General features: G+C 41.6%; 2 protein-coding genes across 2 annotated transcripts in view; one reads left to right on the forward strand and one right to left on the reverse strand.

Annotated features, from left to right (window-relative positions):
* The window catches only part of elp1 (elongator acetyltransferase complex subunit 1), a 48,002-nt gene extending 43,077 nt beyond the window's left edge, over nt 1-4,925 (forward strand). The window contains exons 34-36 of the mRNA XM_057850746.1: nt 73-224; nt 2,286-2,364; nt 3,750-4,925. Of these exons, the coding sequence (XP_057706729.1) occupies nt 73-224; nt 2,286-2,364; nt 3,750-3,817 (299 nt within the window). The 3' untranslated portion in view covers nt 3,818-4,925. The remainder of the gene's footprint in view (nt 1-72; nt 225-2,285; nt 2,365-3,749) is intronic.
* A 644-nt stretch (nt 4,926-5,569) lies between these two features.
* On the reverse strand, nt 5,570-21,927 carry LOC130924563 (probable polypeptide N-acetylgalactosaminyltransferase 8). Its single transcript, XM_057851213.1, has 11 exons — nt 21,768-21,927; nt 18,360-18,615; nt 18,121-18,287; nt 17,865-18,048; nt 11,751-11,948; nt 10,632-10,746; nt 10,367-10,549; nt 10,068-10,205; nt 6,509-6,604; nt 6,212-6,379; nt 5,570-6,146 (listed from the first exon to the last, which is right to left on the reverse strand). Exons 1-11 carry the CDS (start codon nt 21,925-21,927, stop codon nt 6,006-6,008), a joined length of 1,806 nt encoding a protein of 601 aa, XP_057707196.1. The 3' UTR covers nt 5,570-6,005.
* Nucleotides 21,928-24,471: the final 2,544 nt, after the last annotated feature.

Raw genomic sequence — 24,471 nt, forward strand, 5'->3', positions numbered from 1 at the left:
CTTTTTTCCAGTAAGCCAGGTTACATTAGAATTAACATTTGTACGGGTTTGGCTTATCATTGTGTGTTGCAGAGGAGGTGGAGGCGCTTCTCAAAGCCCTCATGCTCTTCCGCTACGACAAGCAAGCAGAGCAGCTGCAGCTGGTCTTCGCCGCAGCTCTGCACGCCATCGAGACGGCCATCCCCGAAGTGTGGCCTCAGGGCACGCGTGGCAGCAACGCTCCGGTATTCCGTCATTCAAAAAAAAAAAAAATCAAAGTACTGTAGTATCTGTTAGGGATGTCTCCGACCATTTTCAGAACGTCAAAAACGGGTAAAAATATCAGCTTTTTAAAATGCATGTTTCAAAGTAGTATGTTTCGGTCCAAAAACTCCACGTAGCATGTATTACTGAGTGTCAAGACACAGATGTGAATCACCACAGCCGGACTTTTGGGGGATTTTATGGGTGAAACATGGTCATATAACAAGGGTCGCGATGCAGAAATCGCAGTCATCAAGGAATGGTCGAGATATTCTTTTCCATATATTTCCCCTTTTTAAACGCTTTTTTTTTTTTTTTTTCAATTTTTCTTTGTTTGGATCGATTATTTATCATGTAACATATCGGAGAAAATGCGACATTAACAAAACAATACAATTAAGTAGAGATGTCCCGGCGTCCGATCACGTCATTTTCAAAGTATCGGAATCGGCAAAAAAATATCGGACATACCTTTTTTGAATATATATATATATATATTTTTTTTTTTTTAATTAAATGGTTTTCTAATTGTATTTAACGTTACAGACATTATAACGTAATAAAAAATAATATGTTACACTCATCCAGAGTCTTTAGGCTTAAGGGAGGGTTATCAAATTTATCCCGTTAACGGCGGTAATTATTATTTTTTTATGTTTTTTTTTTTTTTTATTTGTGCGAAAGCACAAACTGCTTTTTCAGTCTTGTCTGTGTTTTCCAACATATACTTATACTTTATACTAGGGCTGCAGCTATTGAATATTTTAGTAATCGAGTATTCGACTGAAAATTAATATCGATTGAGTAATCGGATAAAACACTTTTAGGTAAAGAGCAATTATAAATGACATTTCACCTAAGATTGAACAATTTTCAGACAATCAATGTCTTTATTTTCGATTTTTGAAAACCGCAAACAATTGCATCTCAGACATGACTAGAAAAAAAAACTAATTCACAGCTTACACTCAAAAAACTTCCAAATCTTCTTAAAAAAAAAAAAAATCATATTTCTTACCAAAAAATGTCATGACACTTACACACATCACTTTAAAAGTTAGGTGTTTTCCCCACGTGTTTCAATTCAATTTCCATTTGTGTCAAGCTATTTTTAAGTTCAAGTTAAGATTTCCGTTAGTTTAAATTGTAAGGATTTTGTTTTGCAGTGTTCAAAATAAGACTGCAGCTATCGATTATTTTAGTAGTCGATTAATCGATGAACTACTTAGTTCGAATATTCAATTAATCGAATAAGGAACATAAAAATTTTAAATACCTGAGCTGACCCTCAAGCGGTATAAAAAATAAATGAGGGTCTATGAACAACAAAAAAACACTTGGCTAACTTCCATAGCAAAAGTCCGCTAGCTTAAATGCTATAAAATGCTAACGTTTTTTTTTTTGTTTTTTTTTACCATAATCTTAACAAATGGTTGAAACACATATGCCCACAAACAACAGTTAAATATACCAATAAACTAAAATAGAAATGCATTTAATAAAAACATTAGCTCAAACAAAAACTTATGTTGGTCTTAACAGAGAGCAGCTGGATTCAGCCATGTGAAATGAGGCACACTAGAGGGCAGTGTATCCACCCAAATCAATGCAACTAAATGCAAACACTTTGGAAACAAACCTTTACAACGCCACTATAATTAAACGAATACTCGAAGCAGCAAATTTAATTCGAATCTTTTTCTTCTAATCGAATACTCGAGTTAATAGATTAATCGTTGCAGCACTACTTTATACAATACATTTCTATCTCCGCCACTGAAAAAAGTCAAGAAATCACAGCCAAATATCTCAATTTATCATACTGCATGACCAATTTAAGCTTATTTATGTTAAAACAAAATGTTTAAATGATATTTGTAAATTTGCGGGGTATCTGTACATCCTCAAAATCGGGTCACCTGGACTCAACATGCAAAAAATATGTGATCAGGAGATCCCTAGTATGTGTGTATTTAAGGTTGAATAAAAACATGGCGTCTTTTAAAGCACTAAATGATTTGAACATATTTATTGTGTTTCAGCTGACTGGACCAAACTCGACAGTAAACAGTATCATGGCTTCCTTCCAGCAGCAGCAGATACCGTCAATGTCACAAGAAGGTTAGCTCATTCACAAAATAATTGGGACGTTGTTTCTTATTTTTTCTATAATTAAACTTACAATTACAAATGAGATATTTCTGCTTCTTATAGTTCCAAATATAAAGGACATTTTTTTCCTACTTTCTAAATAATATGAGGGTGCATGCACAAGTCATGATTCAAAAAAAAAAAGTTCATTTTTGCATGATTAAATATACAGTGAGGCAAATAAGTATTTAGTCAACCACTAATTGTGCAAGTTCTCCCACATGCAAATATTAGAGAGGCCTGTAATTGTCAACATGGGTAAACCTAAACTGTAAAAAAAAAAAAAAAAACAGAAAATCACATTGTTTGATTTTTAAAGAATTTACCGTAATTTCCCGAATATAACGCACACTTTTCCCCCCCAAAATCAACTTGTAAAATCATTGTGCGCATTATAAACAGGTACATGGATGGAGACACAAATCTCTCTCTCTCTCTCTCTCTCTCTCGCTCTCGCTCTCGCTCTCTCTCTCTCGCTCGCTCTCGCTCTCGCTCTCGCTCTCGCTCTCGCTCTCGCTCTCTCTCTCTCTCTCGCTCGCTCTCGCTCTCGCTCTCTCTCTCTCTCTCGCTCTCGCTCTCTCTCTCTCTCTCTCTCTCTCTCTCTCTCTCTCTCTCTCTCTCTCTCTCTCTCTCTCTCTCTCTCTCTCTCTCTCTCTATCTATCTATATATATATATATATATATATATATATATATATATATATATATATATATATAAACAAACTAGAGATGTCCCGATCGATCGGGTCCGATCACGTCATTTTCAAAGTATCGGCAAAAAATATCGGACATGCCTTTTTTTAATATACAGTGGGGAGAACAAGTATTTGATACACTCAAATCAAATCAATAGTAATAATAGTATTTGATTGATTTGATTTGAGTGTATCAAATACTTGTTCTCCCCACTGTATATATATTTTTTAATTAATTGTATTTAACACTCATCCAGAGTCTTTAGTCTAGGCTTAAGGTAGGGTTATCAAATTTATCCCATTAACGGCGGTAATTAATTTTTTAAAAAATGTATCACATTAAAATATTTAACGCTTTTCAAGTAGGAGAACTTGCACGATTGGTGGTTGACTAAATACTTATTTCCCCCACTGTAGGTAACTTTCCGTTTCAGTCGATTTTAGCGTTGCAGGTGGACAAAAGCGGTAGTGTTTTGCCTTAAAAGGGAACCATAGACAGAAATACTTGTAGTTCTGGAAATATACATTTAAGTAAGAGTTATAATAACTTGCTATTAATGTTTTCATATTTATAAAATTTAGTTTAACCAATAGGTTGGTAAGGTTGAAACGTTACCCAGTGTTTCAACATTTTTTTCAACTTACAATTTCTCATTACAGATGTGGAGATATCCACTCCGCCTAAATTGAGAGGCAATGTCAAGTGGAAGCTGGAACTTTTCAACTAAGTCCCTTTATTTAAATAAACATCATGTACGTACAGTAAATAAAGTTTTACTTTCAACAGATCTATCCAGAAAGTGCATCATTTGTACAAAAGTTAATGAAGTCCTCACATTATGGGTTGTTTTGAGCTGCCAGTGATGTCACAAAATTAATTGGACATCTCGCGCCGTCAATGGCAGCCAATGAGTTAACATAGACACCATTCTAGTGAGAGATTTTAGCCTAATGCACAGATTTCTTAGACTAACGACGAAATCACACTTGCAGCCAGTTAAAATGGATTAAAGTTGACTCAACCTGTGTCCTTGTGGGTACCACGTTGAGCATGGAGAAAAGAAAGAAGACCAAAGACTTGTCTGAGGACTTGAGACAATCCTTCCTGTTTATATGCGGTACAACTTTTGCACTTTTTCAACCTAAATCCGGCGTGGGATCGCTGCCTGTGTCGCTGCAACCGACTGCGAATAACTGATGTGGATCGTGGGATGGTCCCCTACTTGAAGGCGTGGCACAGTGAAGTTCAAATCTGACCCGTCAATATCATTATGAAGTATATGCCTAATGTAATTTGTCGATTCTTGCCGGGAGCATATCAATAACCTAATAGGATACAAAGTATCAATTTATTGCCAAACCCTTACTCAATAGTCTGGAATCACTTGATATTTCATGGAATCAAAATGGGACTCATCAGTGCAAAATCTCAAGACTCAAATCTTCAATTTTGACTCCTCAACAAGCAGATTTACAATTGATTTAGTTCTTCAGATTGGACGTCTTGTCCATTTGTGGAGAAACAGCGAGAACCAAAAGTGGTGTGTGGCATTTTTTTGCCATGTGGCAAAATGGATTTTGACATGTGGCATTTTTTTGGGTATGTGGCAAAATGGATTTGGATTTTGGAAAATTTGGACGTGCATAGCCGTCAAAACTGCCATATAGCCCCAAAAAATGCCACATGCCCCCGCCCCCAAAATGTGACAAACCAAAATCCATTTTGCCATATACCAAAAAAATGGCACATGTCAAAATGCATTTTACCACATGGCAAAAAAAATGCCACATGGCAAAATCAGTTTTGCCACATGGCAAAATATATTTTGCCACTTGGCAAAAAAAATGCCACACAGCAAAAAAGAAAATGCCACATGGCAAAAAAAAAAAAAAATTCCACATGGCAAAATCCATTTTGCCACATGGCAAAAAAAATGCCACATGGCAAAATCCTTTTTGCCACTTGGCAAAAAAAATCCCACATGGCAAAATGGATTTTTCCATGTGGGATTTTTTTTGCCGTGTGGCAAAACCAATTTCTTTTGCCACGTGGCAAAATGGTTTTGCCACTTGGCAAAAAAATGCCACACGGCAAAATTGGTTTTGTCATGGTTTTGCGGCAAAAAAATGCCACATGGCAAAATCCATTTTTCCGCATGGCAAAAAAAATGCCACATTGTAAAATCCATTTTTCTGCATGGCAAAAAAAAAATCCCATATGGCAAAATCCATTTTTCCGCATGGCAAAGAAATGCCACATGGCAAAAAAAAGCCACATGGCAGAATCCATTTTGCCACAAGGCAAAAAAAAAAAAATGCCACATGGCAAAATAAATTTTGCTACAAGGCAAAAAAAATTACACATGGCAAAAAAAATGCCACATTGCAAGATATATTTTGCCACTTGACAAAAAACTGCCATACGGCAAAAAAAATGCCATATGGCAAAATCCATTTTTCTGCATGGCAAAAAAAAAAAATGCCACATGGCAAAATCCATTTTGCCACAAGGCAAAAAAAAATGTCACATGGCAAAATATATTTTGCCACTTGGCAAAAAAGTGCCTTACGGCAAAAAAGAAAATGCCACTTGGCAAAATCAGTTTTGCCACACGGCAAAAAACATTCCACATGGCAAAATCCATTTTGCCACATGGCAAAAAAAATGCCACATAGCAAAATCCATTTTGCCACATGGCAAAAAAAAATGCCACAGAGCAAAATCCATTTTGCCACACGGCAAAAAATGCCACATGGCAAAATCCATTTTGCTATGAGGCAAAAACATTTACACATGGCAAAAAAAATGCAACATGGCAAAATCCATTTTGCCACATGGCAAATACCACATTTGGTTCTTGGCCCTGCAAAATGTTCAACATGAATGAATGAAATTCAAAGCTACCCAAGTTCCCCTCAAAGCACTCTTTCCGTGATGTAATTCTGTATAGTCCATTTCTGTCCGGTACAGCGTTGCACGATGAGCTGGTAGTTGCCCTCGTTATCCACGGCGACTTCCAGGCAGCGCTTCGTCTGCCGGTTCTGGATCGACGATCCCTGGAGGCGGTTGATGTTTTTATGTCTGTTTTAGCCTAAAACTAGTCGAAACCTTCGCCACTCACCTGCATTAGGTCCCACAACATATGGAACATCTTTTGCTCGGCCAACTTGCACTCGTAAAGCGCCGGGTAGGGGCCGGTGTCTGGGTCCACTAGGCAGCGGTTGCTGTTATACTTGTGGGACTTGATGCCGCCGATGTAAAGCTGCCCATCGTTGCGGTAATAGCAGCGCTAAGGTGGCAGATACTCTATGTCAGGAGTGTCAAATATGGCAGGCACCTTCATTCTGTATATTCAGAAGCGCATGCTACCACTTGGACATTAAGATACTGTATGCTTCCAGAGAGATTGGACCGGTACCTGAGGACCGTAGTAGTGGCACGGGTAGAGAATGGGCGTGCTGCCCGGAACTGGACCCTGGTCGATGCACATATCTGGCTTCAGCTGGTTGATTAACTGGACAGAGAAGCGGAAAATGTGAGAGATAAAAAAATGAGTGCCTCACGATAACATACAATTTTCAATCACAATATGGCGTTACAATTAAAGTGAGGAGAATAAGATTGAAGAGAAGAATTAGAAGAGTAGAAAAACTGAATAACCGTTGGTGCACTACAACAGAGCCTGCCTGAGAAATGTACTGCTTTAAGATGGCGGCTGTTTACTAACGCCGCCGAGTCTGTCATTATGCATCTAGTATACATGTGATATCTATCAGACGCGAACATGTGGGTGTAGTTTGTGAGGACGTGTTTCGTAGCAGCTGTTGGCTGCAGTCAGGTATTATTGGTCGATTTGTGAGAATTTCAGGGTCACTTCCTGTTGATTTAGGGGCATTTCAGGGTCACTTCCTGTAGGTATTGGGCTACTTCCTGTTGATTTGGGGGCACTTCAGGGTCACTCCCTATAGATATTGGGTCACTTCCTATTGATTTTGAGGCATTTCAGGGTGATTTCCTGTTCGTATTGGGTCATTTCCTGTTGATTTTGGGGCATTTCAGGGTCACTACCTGTATATATCTGGTCACTTCCTCTTGATTTGGGCGAGTTTCAGGGTCATTTCCTGTTCGTATTAGGTCATTTCCTGTTGATTTTGGAGTATTTCAGGGTCACTTCCTGTTAATATTGGGTCACTTCCTATTGATATGGGGGCTATTTCAGGGTCACTTCCTGTTCATATTTGGTCACTTCCTATTTATATGGGGGCATTTCAGAGTCACTTCCTTTTGATTTTGGGGCATTTCAGGGTCACTTCCTGTTAATATTGGGTCACTTCCTATTGATTTGATGGCATTCCAGGGTCACTTCCTGTTTATATTGGGTCACTTCCTGTCAATTTCAGGGAATTTCCTGTTGATTTTTGAGCATTTCAGGGTCATTTTCTGTTCATATTGGGTCACTTCCTGTTGATTTGGGGGGATTTCAAGGTCACTTCTTGTTAATACTGGGTCACTTCCTAATGATATGGAGGTATTTCAGGGTCACTTTTCATATTGGGTCACTTCCTGTATATATATCGGGTCACTTCCTATTGACTTGGGGGAACTTTAGGGTCATTTCCTGTTCAAATAGGGTCACTTCCTGTTGATTGGGGGACATTTCAGAGTCACTCCCTGTTGAGGGCATTTCAGGGCCACTTCCTGTTCATATTGGGTCACTTCCTGTTGATTTGGGGACATTTCAGGGTCACTCCTTTTAGAAATTTGGTCACTTCCTGTTGATTGGGGGGAATCTCAGGGTCATTTCCTGTAGATATTGGGTCACTTCCTATTGATTTGGAGGAATTTCAGGGTCACTCCCTATAAATATTAGTTTACTTTCTGTTTATTTGGGTACATTTCAGGGTCACTTCCTGTTCATATTGGATCACTTCCTGTATATATCGGGTCACTTCCTATTGACTTGGGGGAACTTCAGGGTCATTTCCTGTTCATATTGGGTCACTTCCTGTTGATTTGAGGGCATTTCAGGGCCACTTCCTGTTCATATAGGGCCACTTCCTGTTGATTGAGGGACATTTCAGAGTAACTCCCTGTTGAGGGCATTTCAGGGCCACTTCCTGTTCATATTGGGTCACTTCCTTTTGATTTGGGGACATTTCAGGGTCATTTCCTGTTCTTATTGGGTCACTTCCTGTTGATTTGGGGGGATTTCAGGGTCACTTATTGTTGATATTGGGTCACTTCCTAATGATATGGGGGTATTTCAGGGTCACTTCCTTTTCATGTTGGGTCACTTCCTCTATATATCGGGTCACTTCCTATTGACTTGGGGAAACTTCAGGGTCATTTCCTGTTCATATCCGGTCACTTCCTGTTGATTTGAGGGCATTTCAGGGCCACTTCCTGTTCATATAGGGCCACTTCCTGTTGATTGAGGGACATTTCAGAGTAACTCCCTGTTGAGGGCATTTCAGGGCCACTTCCTGTTCATATTGGGTCACTTCCTGTTGATTTGGGGACATTTCAGGGTCACTCCCTTTAGAAATTTGATCACTTCCTGTTGATATATAGGCATCTCAGGGTCACTTCCTGTTGATTGGGGGGAATCTCAGGGTCATTTCCTGTAGATATTGGGTCACTTTCTATTGATTTGGAGGAATTTCAGGGTCACTCCCTATAAATATTAGGTCACTTTCTGTTTATTTGGGTGCAATTCAGGGTCACTCCCTGTACATATTGGGTCACTTCCTGTTGATATGTGGGCATCTCAGGGTCACTTCCTGTTGATTTGGGGGCATTACAGGGCGACTTCCTCTAGATATCGGGTCACTTCCTGTTAATTTTGGGACATTTCAGGGCAACTCCCTGTAAATATCGGGTCACTTCCTGTTCATATTGGGTCACTTTCTGTAAAAAATCGGGTCGTTTCCCGTTGATTTGGGGGCATCTCAGGGTCACTTGCTGTCCATATTGGGTCACTTGCCGTTGATTTTGGGGGATTTCAAGGTCACTTCCTGTAGATATCGGTTCACTTTCTATTGATTTGGGCGCATTTCAGGATCACTTCCTGTATATATAGAGTAACTTCCTTTTGGTTTACGGGCATTTCAGGGTCACTTCCTGTTGATATGGGGGGATTTCAAGGTCACTTTATGTAGATATTCCTGTTGTTTTGGGGGCATTTCAGGGTCACTTCCTCTTCATATTTGGTCACGTCCTGTTGACTTGGGGGCATTTCAAGGTCACTTTTTCATATTGGGTCACTTCCTGTTGATCAGGGGGCATTTCAGGGTCACTTCCTGTCGATTTTGTGGGATTCCAGGGTCACTCCCTTTAGATATTGGGTCATTTCGTGATGATTTGGGGGCATTTCAGGGTCTCTTCCTGTATATATCTGGTGGGGCGAGTTTCAGGGTCATTTCCTGTTCATATTGGGTCACTTGCCGTTTATTTGGGGGCGTTTTCAGGGTCCCTTCCTGTTGATTTGGGGCATTTCGGGTCACTTCCTGTTGACATCATGTCACATGTGTTGAAAATCTGGGAAAAAAAATTGTGCCATTGAAACGAATGGCAAATAGTGCCATTAGGAATGAATAGTAAATTTTGCCATTAGAAATGAATGGGTATGTTTTTGGCAAATTTTAGCCAAACTGTACGTTTTTTGCAAAAAAACCCGCAAAGAACCCCATAGTGCCCAAAATTTTTTGGCATATGATTTTGATTTGGAAGAAAATTGTAGGACAAGTAGCATTTTTTTTTGTCAGAAAAAAACTTTTTACAATCATAGTTACCATCAAATGTGTTTGATTTTTTTGTCTTGGTTATAAGGTTCACGACCCCTATGCTAACTTCTTCATTTTAGATGTCAAATATAGTTTGCGGCTGCCAAGTGGCATTTTGTGTGTTCAAGACTGCCCACCACTAGACTAGTCTAGAGCGAGAATGACACTCATTAAACAGGTATTGTTTGTGCTTACCGCTCCGTAGGCAACCAGTTCGGTTAGAGGGTCCAACATGGGGTAAACGTTATCCAGGTACCACTTGAAGGGCTTACACTTGAGCCGCTCCCTCAAGGCCTTCCGTTCGGACACGTCGCCAATGTCCAAGCTGTGATTCTGAGGGAGCCACAAACAGCGTGCCCATGTTGTTAGCTCGTAGCTCGAAAAACTCCAAAGTTGGATCGCTCACCGTTGTAATGGTACTCTGTTACATTGCAAGACTGCTATGTTAATTATGCTATTTGTATGTGACAACGACTTGTACTGGTGCAACTAACCAAGGGAAGGTTCCAGGCGATCCGGACGTTAAGCTTGAACTCATCCATCCACACTTCGGCCACGCGCAGCGCGTTTCGCTTCATGGTGACGCTGAGGTCGGGCAGGTACGGCTTTCTGCTGCGCTCAATGTGGGCAATCTTAGAGCAGGGGATGACCTCCACGCTCCCGCCGCAAAGCCACACCTGCGGGCTCAAACACGGCCCTCGGTCAACGGCTCGCGTTAAGCAAATACAGCATCGTTTTTCATCGCTGTCAAACTCTTACCCGGATGCCCAGCTCGACATTCTCGCCTCCGTATATCCTCATTCCGCCATCGAGGCTGCCGATCTCGCCAAAGAACTTGCGGTCTGCCACTAGGATCCCCATGACGGATGGGCTCCTAATATGAGCCAACACAGAATATATGTTACTGATGGTAGCTATTAAAGATGCCGATCGATCGGGTCCGATCACGTCATTTTCAAAGTATCGGAATCGTCAAAAAAATATCAGACATGCCTTTTTTAATATATATATATTTTTTAATTAAAATTGTTTTCTAATTGTATTTCACGTTACAGACAAAATGTCTTACACTCATTCAGAGTAGTTTTGGCTTAAAGTAGGGCTATCAAATTTATTGCTTTAACGGCGTTTTTTTTTTGTTTTTTTTTTTTATTAATCACGTTAAATAATTAACGCATGCGCTGCACGACCCACCCACGCATTGTCGCGTACAATCTATAAAGACGCCGTTTTACCTATAGATAGCGCTAAAAGGCAGCGTATAATGAGTAGAGAGAATTTTGACAGCCTTTGGAGCCATTTTTTATGTGGCTAAAGCCAGGGCCATTTGGGGGCCCTAAGCAAAATAACGCAAAGGGGCCCATATTTTTGGCCAACCATTTCGTCACAGTGTACTGTGAAACCCATACATGCAATCCAACCCATACGTCCATATTTTGTATATTAATCAGATTTTGTTGCACTGCATACTTCAAACTTCTCACCCCAAATGATTGTCAGTACTTACAGTAGATAGCGCCAAACCTTTTTCTAAAAGAGGAAAGAAAGAAGTTAAGGAAGAACTTGTTTTTTAAGCTTGTAATCAAGTATCAAAACTCACAAAAGTCAAATAAAGCAAACTGTAGTAAAAAAAATTGAATATAAAATAAACAATTGCCAGATTGGGGGCCCTCCTAGTGGTCAGGGGCCCTAAGCAGCTGCTTAGTCTGCATATAGGCTGGGCCGGCCCTGGCTAAAGCCTTACAATATCGGGATCGGCAGATACTCAAACTAAAACGATTGGGATCGGATCGGGAGCAAAAAAACATGATCGGAACAACCCTAGTAGCTATGCATGTTATGCAAACCCCGTAGTCTAAGTCAAAATTGTCCACTCACTTAGCAGGCAGCGACTCGTCCTTTAGCTTATACCACTCAGGCCTGAAAGACTCGTACATGCACCACAGGGCCCAGTCAAAGGCGTGGGCCGCCGGGTTGTAGCGTTCCACGGTCAGGTCGTCGTAAGCGACCCGATCGAAGACGGGCGTCAGGATGATTGTGCGGTCCTCCTTGATGCGGGCAAGCAGTGGCTCTGCCCTGAAAATGGCGGGAAGGAACACAGGCGTCACTTTCAAACTAGGGGTGGGAACACCTAGGTGCTTCACGATAAGATATGATTTTCCATAAAAGGCTAGTGATAACAATGATCTAAGGATACGGCAATTAGGGGTGTGATGATATATCGAAAAGGTGATATACCGCGATATTTTATAGCCCAAAACGTTACCGATATGCTCCCACCAAGAATCGATATATAGTAGGGCTGTCAAACGATTAAAATTTTTAATCGAGTTAATTACAGCTTAAAAATTAATCGTAATTAATCGCAATTAATCGCAATTCAAACCATCTCTAAAATATGCCATATTTTTATGTAAATTATTGTTGGAATGGAAAGATAAGACACACGACGGATATATACAGTGCCTTGCAAAAGTATTCTGCCCCCTTGAATCTTGCAACCTTTCGCCACATTTCAGGCTTCAAACATAAAGATATGAAATTTAACTTTTTTGTCAAGAATCAACAACAAGTGGGACACAATCGTGAAGTGAAACAACATTTATGGGATAATTTAAACTTTTTTAACAAATAAAAAACTGAAAAGTGGGGCGTGCAATATTATTCGGCCCCTTTACTTTCAGTGCAGCAAATTCACTCCAGAAGTTCAGTGAGGATCTCTGAATGATCCAATGTTGTCCTAAATGACCGATGATGATAAATAGAATCCACCTGTGTGTAATCAAGTCTCCGTATAAATGCACCTGCTCTGTGATAGTCTCAGGGTTCTGTTTAAAGTGCAGAGAGCATTATGAAAACCAAGGAACACACCAGGCAGTTCCGAGATACTGTTGTGGAGAAGTTTAAAGCCGGATTTGGATACAAAAAGATTTCCCAAGCTTTAAACATCGCAAGGAGCACTGTGCAAGCCATCATATTGAAATGGAAGGAGCATCAGACCACTGCAAATCTACCAAGACCCGGCTGTCCTTCCAAACTTTCTTCTCAAACAAGGAGAAAACTGATCAGAGATGCAGCCAAGAGGCCCATGATCACTCTGGATGAACTGCAGAGATCTACAGCTGAGGTGGGAGAGTCTGTCCATAGGACAACAATCTGTCGTACACTGCACAAATCTGGCCTTTATGGAAGAGTGGCAAGAAGAAAGCCATTTCTCAAAGATATCCATAAAAAGTCTCGCTTAAAGTTTGCCACAAGCCACCTGGGAGACAAACCAAACATGTGGAAGAAGGTGCTCTGGTCAGATGAAACCAAAATTGAACTTTTTGGCCACAATGCAAAACGATATGTTTGGCGTAAAAGCAACACAGCTCATCACCCTGAACACACCATCCCCACTGTCAAACATGGTGGTGGCAGCATCATGGTTTGGGCCTGCTTTTCTTCAGCAGGGACAGGGAAGATGGTAAAAATTGACGGGAAGATGGATGCAGCCAAATACAGGAACATTCTGGAAGAAAACCTGTTGGTATCTGCACAAGACCTGAGACTGGGACGGAGATTTATCTTCCAACAGGACAATGATCCAAAACATAAAGCCAAATCTACAATGAAATGGTTCAAAAATAAACATATCCAGGTGTTAGAATGGCCAAGTCAAAGTCCAGACCTGAATCCAATCGAGAATCTGTGGAAAGAGCTGAAGACTGCTGTTCACAAACACTCTGCATCCAACCGCACTGAGCTCGAGCTGTTTTGCAAGGAAGAATGGGCAAGAATGTCAGTCTCTCGATGTGCAAAACTGATAGAAACATACCCCAAGCGACTGGCAGCTGTAATTGGAGCAAAAGGTGGCAACGCAAGGGGGCCGAATAATATTGCACGCCCCACTTTTCAGTTTTTTATTTGTTTAAAAAGTTTAAATGATCCAATAAATTTTGTTCCACTTCACGATTGTGTCCCACTTGTTGTTGATTCTTGACAAAAAATTAAAATTTTATATCTTTATGTTTGAAGCCTGAAATGTGGCGAAAGGTTGCAAGGTTCAAGGGGGCCGAATACTTTTGCAAGGCACTGTACATACAACATACTGTACATCAGTACTGTATTTGTTTATTGTAACAAAAAATCCACAAATGGCATTATTAACATTCTTTCTGTTAAAGTGATCCACGGATAGAAAGACTTGTAGTTCTTAAACGATAAATGTTAGTTACAAGTTATAGTATTTTTTTTATATTGAAACCCCTCTTCATGTTTTCGTTTTAATAAAATTTGTAACATTTTCAATTAAAAGTAGAGTTAATATAATGAAAAGAAGAATAAAAAAAACAAAAATAAAAATAGAGTGAAAAGTTTTACGTGTATTTTGCATAGCTATTTTGATATGGAATGCCAGTTCATTTTGCATTGTTGTTTAACTGTGTGTCAGAATAGGGCCTCATTACTATAGACTGAAGTGCTTTTCTTTTTGTGAACATTATATATTTTTTTTTTTTGAGAGATAGGAATATTATTTTTGTTGTGCTTTCACTAAACGATACTTATGTTTGTTGTGAAGGAGAAGCTTATGCCAATAAACGGCGCGCCTGTGTCCACTCGCCTTTACTGTATAACATATACAGTGGGGAGAACAAGTATTTGATACACTGCCAATGGGTTTTATCTTACCCAAAATAAAACAAGAGACACATAATTGCCACTAAAAGAAAGAAAACTTACCGAAATATGTGTGGAGCACAAATAGCAATTTGCATTGCATTGTGAATACAGCATAAACGTCTCACAACTACTAATTCTCCCACGTTTAGAAGACATAACATGAGTATGGAACGGCGCTGCCCCCAAGCGGCCGGTGGCATTCTCTTCACTCTTAATGTCCATAAACAGCCTCATTGTAATGTTTGAGGCAATATGCCAGCGGGTGCGTTAATTGCGTCAAATATTTTAACGTGATTAATTTAAAAAATTAATTAACGCCCGTTAACGCGATAATTTTGACAGCCTTAATATATAGTTTGAAAAAGGTGCCATCCATTATCTTCCGCTTAATCCGGGGTCAGGTCACGGGGGCATCAGCTTTAGCAGGGAAGCCCAGACTTCAGTCTCCCCAGCCACTTCAACCAGCTCCTCCAGCGGAATCCCAAGGTGTTCCCAAGCCAGCGGAGAGACTTTTTCTCTCCAGTGTTTCCTGGGTGGTCCCCAGGGCCTCCCGCCGGTGAGACATGCCCGGAACACACCCCAGGGAGTCACCCAGCAGGCATCCAAACCAGATGCCCGAGCCACCTCAGCTGGCTCCTCTCAACAAAGAGGAGTAGCAGCTGAACCCCGAGTCCCTCCCAGGATAACTGAGCTTCTCACCCTATCTCTAAGGGAGAGCCCAGACACCCTGCGGGGGCGGGAACTCATTTTGGCTGCTTTTATCCAGGATCTTGTTCTTACAGCCACGAACTACAGCTCAGTTTGGTAGGAACGCAGATCAACTGGTAAATCGCCTACCCTCACTCGTAAACAAAACCCCAAGATACTAGAATTCCTCCACTTGGGGCAGGATCTTATCCCCAACCTTGAGGGCGCACGCCACCCTTTTCCGACTGAAGACCAGGGTCTCAGATTTGGAGGTGCTCATTTTCATCCCAGTGAACCACTCCAGTGAGAGTTGGAGATCGCGGCTTGATGAAGCCAACAGCACCACACCATCTGCAAAAGGCAGAGATGCAATGCTGAGGCCACCAAACTGGACCCCCTCAACGCTTCGGCTGCACATAGAAATTCTGACCATAAAAGTTCTGAACAGAATCTGTGACAAATGGCAACCTTGGCGGAGTCCAACCCTCACTGGGAAGTACGAATCTGACATACTGCCGGCAACGTGGACTAAACTCTGGCACCGGTCGTACATGGACCGAACAGCCTTTAGCAAGGGGCTCGGTACCCCGTACTCTTGAAGCACACCCTACATGACTCCCCGAGAGACACTGTCAAACGCCTTCTCCAAATTCATAAAACGCATGTAAACCGCTTGGCCAAACTCCCGTGCACCCTCAAGGACTCTGCAGAGGATGTAGAGCTGGTCCACTGTTCCATGGCCGGGACGAAAACCAATCTGCTCTTCCGGAATCTGAGACTTGACTTCCCGACGGACCCTCATCTCCAGCACCCTTGAATAGACCAAGGAGGCTGAGGAGTGTGATCCCTTTATAATTGGAACACGTCCTCCAGTCCTTTAAAAAGGAAGACCACCACCCTATTCTGCCAATCCAGAGGCACTGTCCCCGAAGTACACGTGATCTTTTAGAGCCGTGTCAGCCATGACAGCCCCACAACATCCAGAGCCTTCAGGAACACCAGGCGGATCTCATGCACCCCTGGGGCCTTGGCATCAAGGAACTTTCCAACCACCTCAGTGACTTCGACCCCAGACATAGGAGAGCCCACCTTGGAGTCCACAGACTGTTGTTGGTGGAATTGAGATGGTCTTTGAAGTATTCTCCCCACTGACTCACGACGTCCTGAGTTGTGTTCAACAGTACCCCATCTCCACAATACACAGTGCTAATGGTGCACGGTTTTCCTCTCCTGAGACACCGGATGGTGGACCAGAAATTCCTTGAAGTTGTCCAGAAGTAGTTTTCCATGGCCTTGCCAAACTCTATGTCCGAGTTTTTGCCTTGGCGACCGCCGAAGCTGCATTCCGCTTGGCCAGCCGGTACCTGTCAGCTCCCTCTGGAGTCCCGCAGGCCAAAAAGGCCTGGTAGGACTCTTTCTTCAGTTTGATTGCATTCCTTACCGCTGGTGTCCACCAGCGGGTTCGGGGATTGCCGCCATGACAGGCACCAACCACCTTACGGCCTCAGCTCCAATCGGCCGCCTCAACAATAGAGGCGCGGAACATGGCCCACTCAGACTCAATGTGCCCCACCTCCCTCCGGACAAGGGAGAAGTTCTGCCGGAGGTGGGTGTTGAAGCTCTTTTTGACGGGGGATTCTGCCAGAAGTTCCCAGCAGACACTCACCATACCTTCGGGTCTGCCAGGCCTGGCAAACATAAAAAGGTGCCACTGCTGAAACAAAAGTGTCCACGTTAGCTCACTAGCTGCCATTCACAGTGCTAGACGTTAAATGAATGATGTCTGAATGATGTCTGAAGTCCATCATTTTATAATAATGTTATCTTCCAGTTAGCTTCCCGCGATAGCTAGCATAATCTTGTTGTGATGTTGCGTAGTACAAAAACATACAATTTTTGTTTCTTTTGACAATATCCTTTTTAGGGCTGCAGCTATCGATTATTTTAGTAGTCGATTAATCGATGAACTAGTTAGTTCGAATAATCGAGTAATCGGATCAGGAACATGAAAAATTAAAATACCTGAGCTGAGCCTCAAGCGGCATTAAAAAAAAAAAAAAAAAAAAAAAAAAAAAAAAGATCTATGTTCAACAAAAGAACAGTTGGCTAACATATATAGCAAAAGTCCGCTAGCTTAAATGCAATAAAATGCTAACGTTTTTTTTAACAATACTCTTAACAAATGGTTCAGACACATATTCCCAAAAAAAGGGGCTAAATATGCCTATGAACCAAATTATGAATGCATAAAAAACATTAGCTCAAACAAAAACTTACATTGGTCTTAACAGGGAGCAGTTGGATTCAGCCATGTGAAATGAGGCAGAGCAGAGGGCAGTGTATCCACCCTGATCGATAAAACTAAATGCAAAAACTTTCAAAATAAACCATTACAACGCCACTTTAATGAAACGAATACTCGAAGCGATAACATTTAATTCGAATATATTTTTCTAATTGAATTAATCGATTAATCGTTGCAGCACTAATCCTTTTACTAACCTTTTTTAAAACGATGTATTGATTCTTGGCATATTGCTAACCAATTGGCAAACAAATTATCGTCATGTATAGATCTATTGTCGCAGCCTTGATGCTAATAGTCAAATATGTGACCTCAAGTAATAGTGAGACCACGCCTACCATTGCACATGGACTTCAATATGGGCGTCCAGGATGGCCACCACGTCACCCGTGGCGACCTCCCAACCGGAAAGTCTAGCTCGGGTGAGGCCTAGCTGCTCCTTGTGTACGACCCGCTTCAGCAAGCCCGGACGCTCCTTGTGGATGACTCTTATGTAGTCGTCCAGCATCTCCTTCAGGTCCTCTGTGGATAAAATGCGGTCTGCTCAGAATCTGTCTGCTTAAACGAATAGAAGAAAAAGTTCAGTTCTTTGACCGTTTGAGCTGTGGTCGTCCACCAGAATGATCTCTCTGAGAAGGTCCCCAGGGGTCTTGTCGATGATGCTACGGATGGCCCGCTTGATGATGGATAAAGCTTCATCCAGGTAGATCAACACCACGCTCAGGCTAGGGAGATTAGCAGGGTACTTTTTCTTTGAGCATCTTTTGAGAAGAAAGATGAACGGACACGTCAGTCCTGGCCTATTCAAGTGCACAGATTTGGGTTGCGGGTACCTGGCGTCCCGCGTATCCGGAATCTCCCTGTTGAGTGGCAGCCTGTCACTGAGGAAGGCATTGTAGCCGTACTTGGCGAACAAGTTCTCGGCCTCCCTCTGCTCCTCCTCGCTCAAACCGTCGCCCCACTTTTTGAACAAGGCCGAGTCGGGAAACAGCTTCTTTACCGTCGCCTTCTCCTTCTGGTGGTCCTTTTCTACCTCGACTGTTGTCAGTGTCGCCACCGGTTTCGGCTCCAGCTTGTTTACTGCACTGACTGTAGAACGGAAAGCGGAAGTGACCTGAAATCTGCAGAAAGTGACCCTAGAAGGCCTCCAAATCAACAGGAAGTGACCATGAAATGGCCCAATATCTACAACTGGTATTAACAGGAAGTGACTTCAAAATTCCCCCATATTAATAGGAAGTCATCCAATATTGAAGGATTAGTATCTTTTCTCGTATTTACTGTTTGACTGTATTACTCTAACACACCCAATATAAAATAAATAGCATTTATATCATAGTTTAAGAAAAACAAGCAGAATATATTTGACATAAGGCATAAGAGATACACGATGCCTTCTTATCACGGAAGCGCAACACGTGCGTCATGCAACCGACTGAGCAAGATTGACGCTAACGAGGCAAGATATCTATAAGCCCACGTCTGCACCATCAACTCCCGCAATCACTTCTTCCGGACAATCCAGAACAAATGGCGGGACATCTTGTCTTGACAAGGAGCATCTGATAAGGAGGAACCCCAGATCAACAGAAAATGACCCAAATAACCCGCAAATCAATTAGAGGCGACTTGAAATGCATGCAAATTAACAGGAAGTGACGCAATATACACAGGAAATGACTCCCGAAATACTCCTAAATCATTGGAAGTGACCCGATATCAATAGAAGGTGGTCACGAAATGCCTCAAATGAACTGGAAGTGAACAATAAAACAGGAAGTGACCCCGAAATGTCTCAAAATCAACAGGAAATGACCTTGAAATGGCGCAATATCTACAAGTGATATCAAAATACCCCTATATCAATAGGAAGTGACCCAATACAAACAGGAAGTGATCCTGAAGTGCCCCAAATCAACAGGAAGTCGCCCTGAAGTGCCCCAAAATAAACAGGAAGTGACCCTGAAATGCCTCAAAATCTACAAGAAGTGACCCTTACATTGTAGTAACAAGAAGTGACCCTGATATGCCTCAAAATCAACAGGAAGTGACCCAATATAAACAGGAAGTGAGCCTGGAATGCCTCAAAATCTACAGTAAGTGACCCAATATCAACAGGAAGTGACCTGAAATGCGTCAGAATCTAGAGGAAGTGACGCTATATCAACAGGAAGTGACCCAAAATGCCCGCAAATCAATTGGAGGTGACTTGAAATGCCTGTAAATTAACAGGAAGTGACCCAGTATCAACAGGAAATGACTCCCGAAATACTCCTAAATCATTGGAAGTGATCCGATATCAATAGGAAGTGACCCTAATATGCCTCCAAATCAACAGGAAGTGACCCAATATGAACAGGAAGTAACCTTGAAATGCCTCAAAATCAACAGGAAGTGACCCTAAAATGGTAGTAACAAGAAGAGACCCTGATATGCCTCAAAATCACCAGAAGGTGACCCAATATAAACAGAAAGTTAGCCTGGAATGCCTCAAAATCTACAGGAAGTGACCCAATATCAAAAGGTAGTGACCCTGAAATGCCCCCAGATCAATAGGAAGTGACCAAATATGAACAGGAAGTGACCCTGAAATGCCTCCAAATCAACAGGAAGTGACCCAATATCTATAGAAAGTGACCCTGAAATGCCTCCAAATCAACAGGAAGTGACCCAATATCAACAGGAAGTGACCCTGAAATGGCCAAATATCAATCAGAAGTGACTTCTAAACGCCCCCATATCAATTGGAAGGGACCGAATATCAACAGGAAGTGACCCAATATATACAGGAAGTGACCTGAAATGCCTTAGAATCTAAAGGAAGTGACGCGATATCAACAGGAAGTGACCCAAAATCCCCGCAAATCAATTGGAGGCGACTTGAAATGCCAGCAAAATTAACAGGAAGTGACCCAATATCAACAGGAAATGACTCCCGAAATACTCCTAAATCATTGGAAGTGACCCGATATCAATAGGAAGTGGTCACGAAATGCCTCAAATGAACTGGAAGTGACCAATATAAACAGGAAGTGACCCCGAAATGTCTCAAAATCAACAGGAAGTGACCTTGAAATGGCGCAATCTCTACATCTGGTAGTAACAGGAAGTGATATCAAAATGCCCCTATATCAATAGGAAGTGACCTAATACAAACAGGAAGTGATCCTAAAGTGCCCCAAATCAACAGGAAGTGACCATGAAATGTCCCCAAATCAACAGGAAGTCGCCCTGAAGTGCCCAAAAATAAACAGGAAGTGACCCTGAAATGCCTCAAAATCAACAGGAAGTGACCAATATAAACAGGAAGTGACCCCAAAATGTCTCAAGATCAACAGAAAGTGACCTTGAAATGGCGCAATATCTACATCTGGTAGTAACAGGAAGTGATATCAAAATGCCCCTATATCAATAGGAAGTGACCCAATACAAACAGGAAGTGATCCTGAAGTGCCCCAAATCAACAGGAAGTGACCATGAAATGTCCCTAAATCAACAGGAAGTCGCCCTGAAATGCCCCAAAATAAACAGGAAGTGACCCTGAAATGCCTCAAAATAAACAGGAAGTGACCCTTAAATTGTAGTAGCAAGAAGTGACCCTGATATGCCTCAAAATCAACAGGAAGTGACCAAAATAAACAGGAAGTGACCCCGAAATGTCTCAAAATCAACAGGAAGTGACCTTGAAACGGCGCAATATCTACATCTGGTAGTAACAGCAAGTGACATCAAAATGCCCCTATATCAATAGGAAGTGACCCAATACAAACAGGAAGTGATCCTGAAGTGCCCCAAATCAACAGGAAGTCGCCCTGAAGTGCCCCAAAACAACCAGGAAGTGACCCTGAAATGCCTCAAAATCAACAGGAAGTGACCCAATATAAACAGGAAGTGAGCATGGAATGCCTCAAAATCAACAGGAAGTGAAAACTTAAATGGTAGTAACAAGAAGTGACCCTGATATGCCTCAAAATCAACAGGAAGTGACCCAATATAAACAGGAAGTGAGCCTGGAATGCCTCAAAATCTATAGGAAGTGACCCAATATCAACAGGAAGTGACCCTGAAATGGCCGAATATCAACCGGAAGTGACCTCTAAACGCCCCCATATCAATTGGAAAGGACTGAATATTAACAGGAAGTGACCCAATATAAACAGGAAGTGACCTGAAATGCCTCAGAAAAAGTGACGCCATATCAACACCAAGTGACCCAAAATCAACAGGAAGCTGAGACTCACGCAGCTTCTCAATTTTGACCTCCATATTTTCCAGCCTGTTGATCATCCCCTGATCTTGAGTGGTCTTGTAGTTGGTCTTCTGAAAAATGGACCCCACGTAGAGCAACGTTAAGGCCACCGAGGTGGACACTAGGACGCTTCTGAGCCAGCCGGCTCTCATATCGACAGCACTGAATAGAAAGGGAGTCAACTTTATTTGGCTGGACTTAGCCTACATCCTCCTCCTCCTCCTCCTCCGGGAGTTGTTTTCCAAGCACTTTTGAGCATGCTCAGTCCTGTCATTATGAAATATCCTTATACCTGTGGATTAGTTTTGTTGCTTGTCGGCCACAACTCATTGACAGTTAAAGACGTCAAATCCATTTCAACTGGTGGGGCATTGAGTGATCATGTTTCACTGCTTTGGTGAGGGGCTGGCAGTGATAGTCAAAATAGACTGGATGGCTACCGCTTTCAACTTCCAATTTTCTTTGAGAGACAGCGAGAACGAAAAGTGGTATTGGTATGTATACAAATTAATTTTCTCATGTGGCATTTTTTTTGCCATGTGGCAAAATGTATTTTGGCATGTGGCATTTTTTGGGTGAGTAGCAAAATGGGTTTTGGCATGTGGCATTTTATTTGGCATGTGGCATTTTTTTGGTATGTGGCAAAATGTATTTTGGCATGTGGCATTTTTTTGCAATGTGGCATTTTTTAGGTATGTGGCTAAATGGATTTTGGTATGTGGCATTTTTTGGGGGGGTATGTGTTTTTTGGGGGGGTGTATGTGGCTTTATTTTTTATTGGTATGTGGCAAAATGTATTTTGGCATGTGGCGTTTTCTTTGCCATGTGGCAAAATGCATTTTGGCATGTGGCAAAATGGATTTTGCTGTGTGGCATTTTTTTGGTACGTGGCAAAATGTATTTTGGCATGTGGCATTTTTTTGCAATGTGGCATTTTTTTGGTATGTGGCAAAATGGATTTTGGTATGTGGCATTTTTTGGGGGGGTATGTGTTTTTTTGGGGGGTGTATATGGCTTTATTTTTTATTGGTATGTGGCAAAATGTATTTTGGCATGTGGTGTTTTCTTTGCCATGTGGCAAAATGCATTTTGGCATGTGGCAAAATGGATTTTGCTATGTGGCATTTTTTTGTGGGGAGGGGGGTATGTGGCATTTTTTGTTTATTTATTTATTTGGGTATCTGACAAAATGGATTTTGCCATGTGGCATCTTTTTGGTTTGAGGCAAAATTGATTTTGGTATGTAGCATTTTTTTGGTATCTGGCAAAATAGATTTAGGTATGTGGTTTTTTTTGCAAAGTAGCAATTTTTGCTATGTGGCAAAATGGATTTTGCCATGTGGCATTTTTTTGCCATGTGGCACAATGCATTTTGGCATGTGGAATTTTTTTGGGAATGTGGCAAAATGGATTTTGGTATGTATCTTTTTTTTGGGGGGGGGGGTTGCTTTTTTTTTTGGTATGTGGCAAAATGCATTTTGGCATGTGGCATTTTTTTGCAATGTAGCAATTTTTGGTATGTGGCAAAATGGATTTTGCCATGTGGCATTTTTTGCCATGTGGCACAATGCATTTTGGCATGTGGCATATTTTTTGGGGAATGTGGCAAAATGGATTTTGGTATGTAGAATTTTTTGTGGGGGGGTATGTGGCTTTTTTTTTTTTGGTATTTGGCAAAATGGATTTTGATATGTGGCATTTTATGGGGCGTATGTGGCTTTTTTTTTTTGGTATGTGGCAAAATGGATTTTTTTGCCATGTGGCATTTTTTTTGCCATGTGGCAAAATGGATTTTGTTATATAGCATTTTTTTGTGGGGAGGGGAGTATGTGGCATTTTTTGTTTATTTATTTATTTGGGTATCTGACAAAATGGATTTTGCCATGTGGCATTTTTTTGGTATCTGGCAAAATATATTTTGGTATGTAGCTTTTTTTTTTTTGTACATGGCATTTTTGCAGGCCATGCCCATCAATGCCATTGACAGCTATGCACGTCCAAATTTTCAATTCATTTTAAATGGCAGAAAAACGTGTGGTTGTAATTTCCGGACATACACTTACCATTACAGCACATTGACATTCAACTGGCACTCAAGTCAGGCTATGCCATTGACGGCTATGAACGTCCAAATTTTCAATTCATTTTGAATGGCAGAAAAACTTGTGGTTGTGATTTTTGACCATACACTTTACAGCGCATTGATATTCAACTGTCTGGCACCCGATTTTTTATTTCTCTATTCCGAACCTCGGACACCCACTATTTATACTGGTAATTAATTAGACTTTTCAGATTTACTAACCCCTTTATATTTGTTTTTGTACTCGTGGAAGTTTGTGTAGGTAGGTGAGCGAACAGGAGCAAACAGGAGCCTGCATCCTTGTGAGTCACACGGCCACAAGATGGTATTCGTGTCATAGATGCGCGTTTTTTGCGTGGTGGGGCCTAGTCTTCGTCTAGGCTGGCAGTTGGGCCCTGGTGTAGATCGCTGATGGACATGGAGGGCAGTGGGGTGACCCCTCATCTTTTCCCTGAGGGCCAGTTATGTCGCTGCCAAGATTAGTGATCCAGTAACATATCCACACTTACAGGTGATTTACATAATACCGGATTTCCCACCTCACATTGCTCAATTATGTACGCTCCACCCTGCCGAATCATGTCTCTCCTCTTTCTCCACGGTTATCAGATCC

This window comes from Corythoichthys intestinalis, chromosome 11, assembly GCF_030265065.1.
Source record: "Corythoichthys intestinalis isolate RoL2023-P3 chromosome 11, ASM3026506v1, whole genome shotgun sequence".
NCBI classification, from domain to species: domain Eukaryota; kingdom Metazoa; phylum Chordata; class Actinopteri; order Syngnathiformes; family Syngnathidae; genus Corythoichthys; species Corythoichthys intestinalis.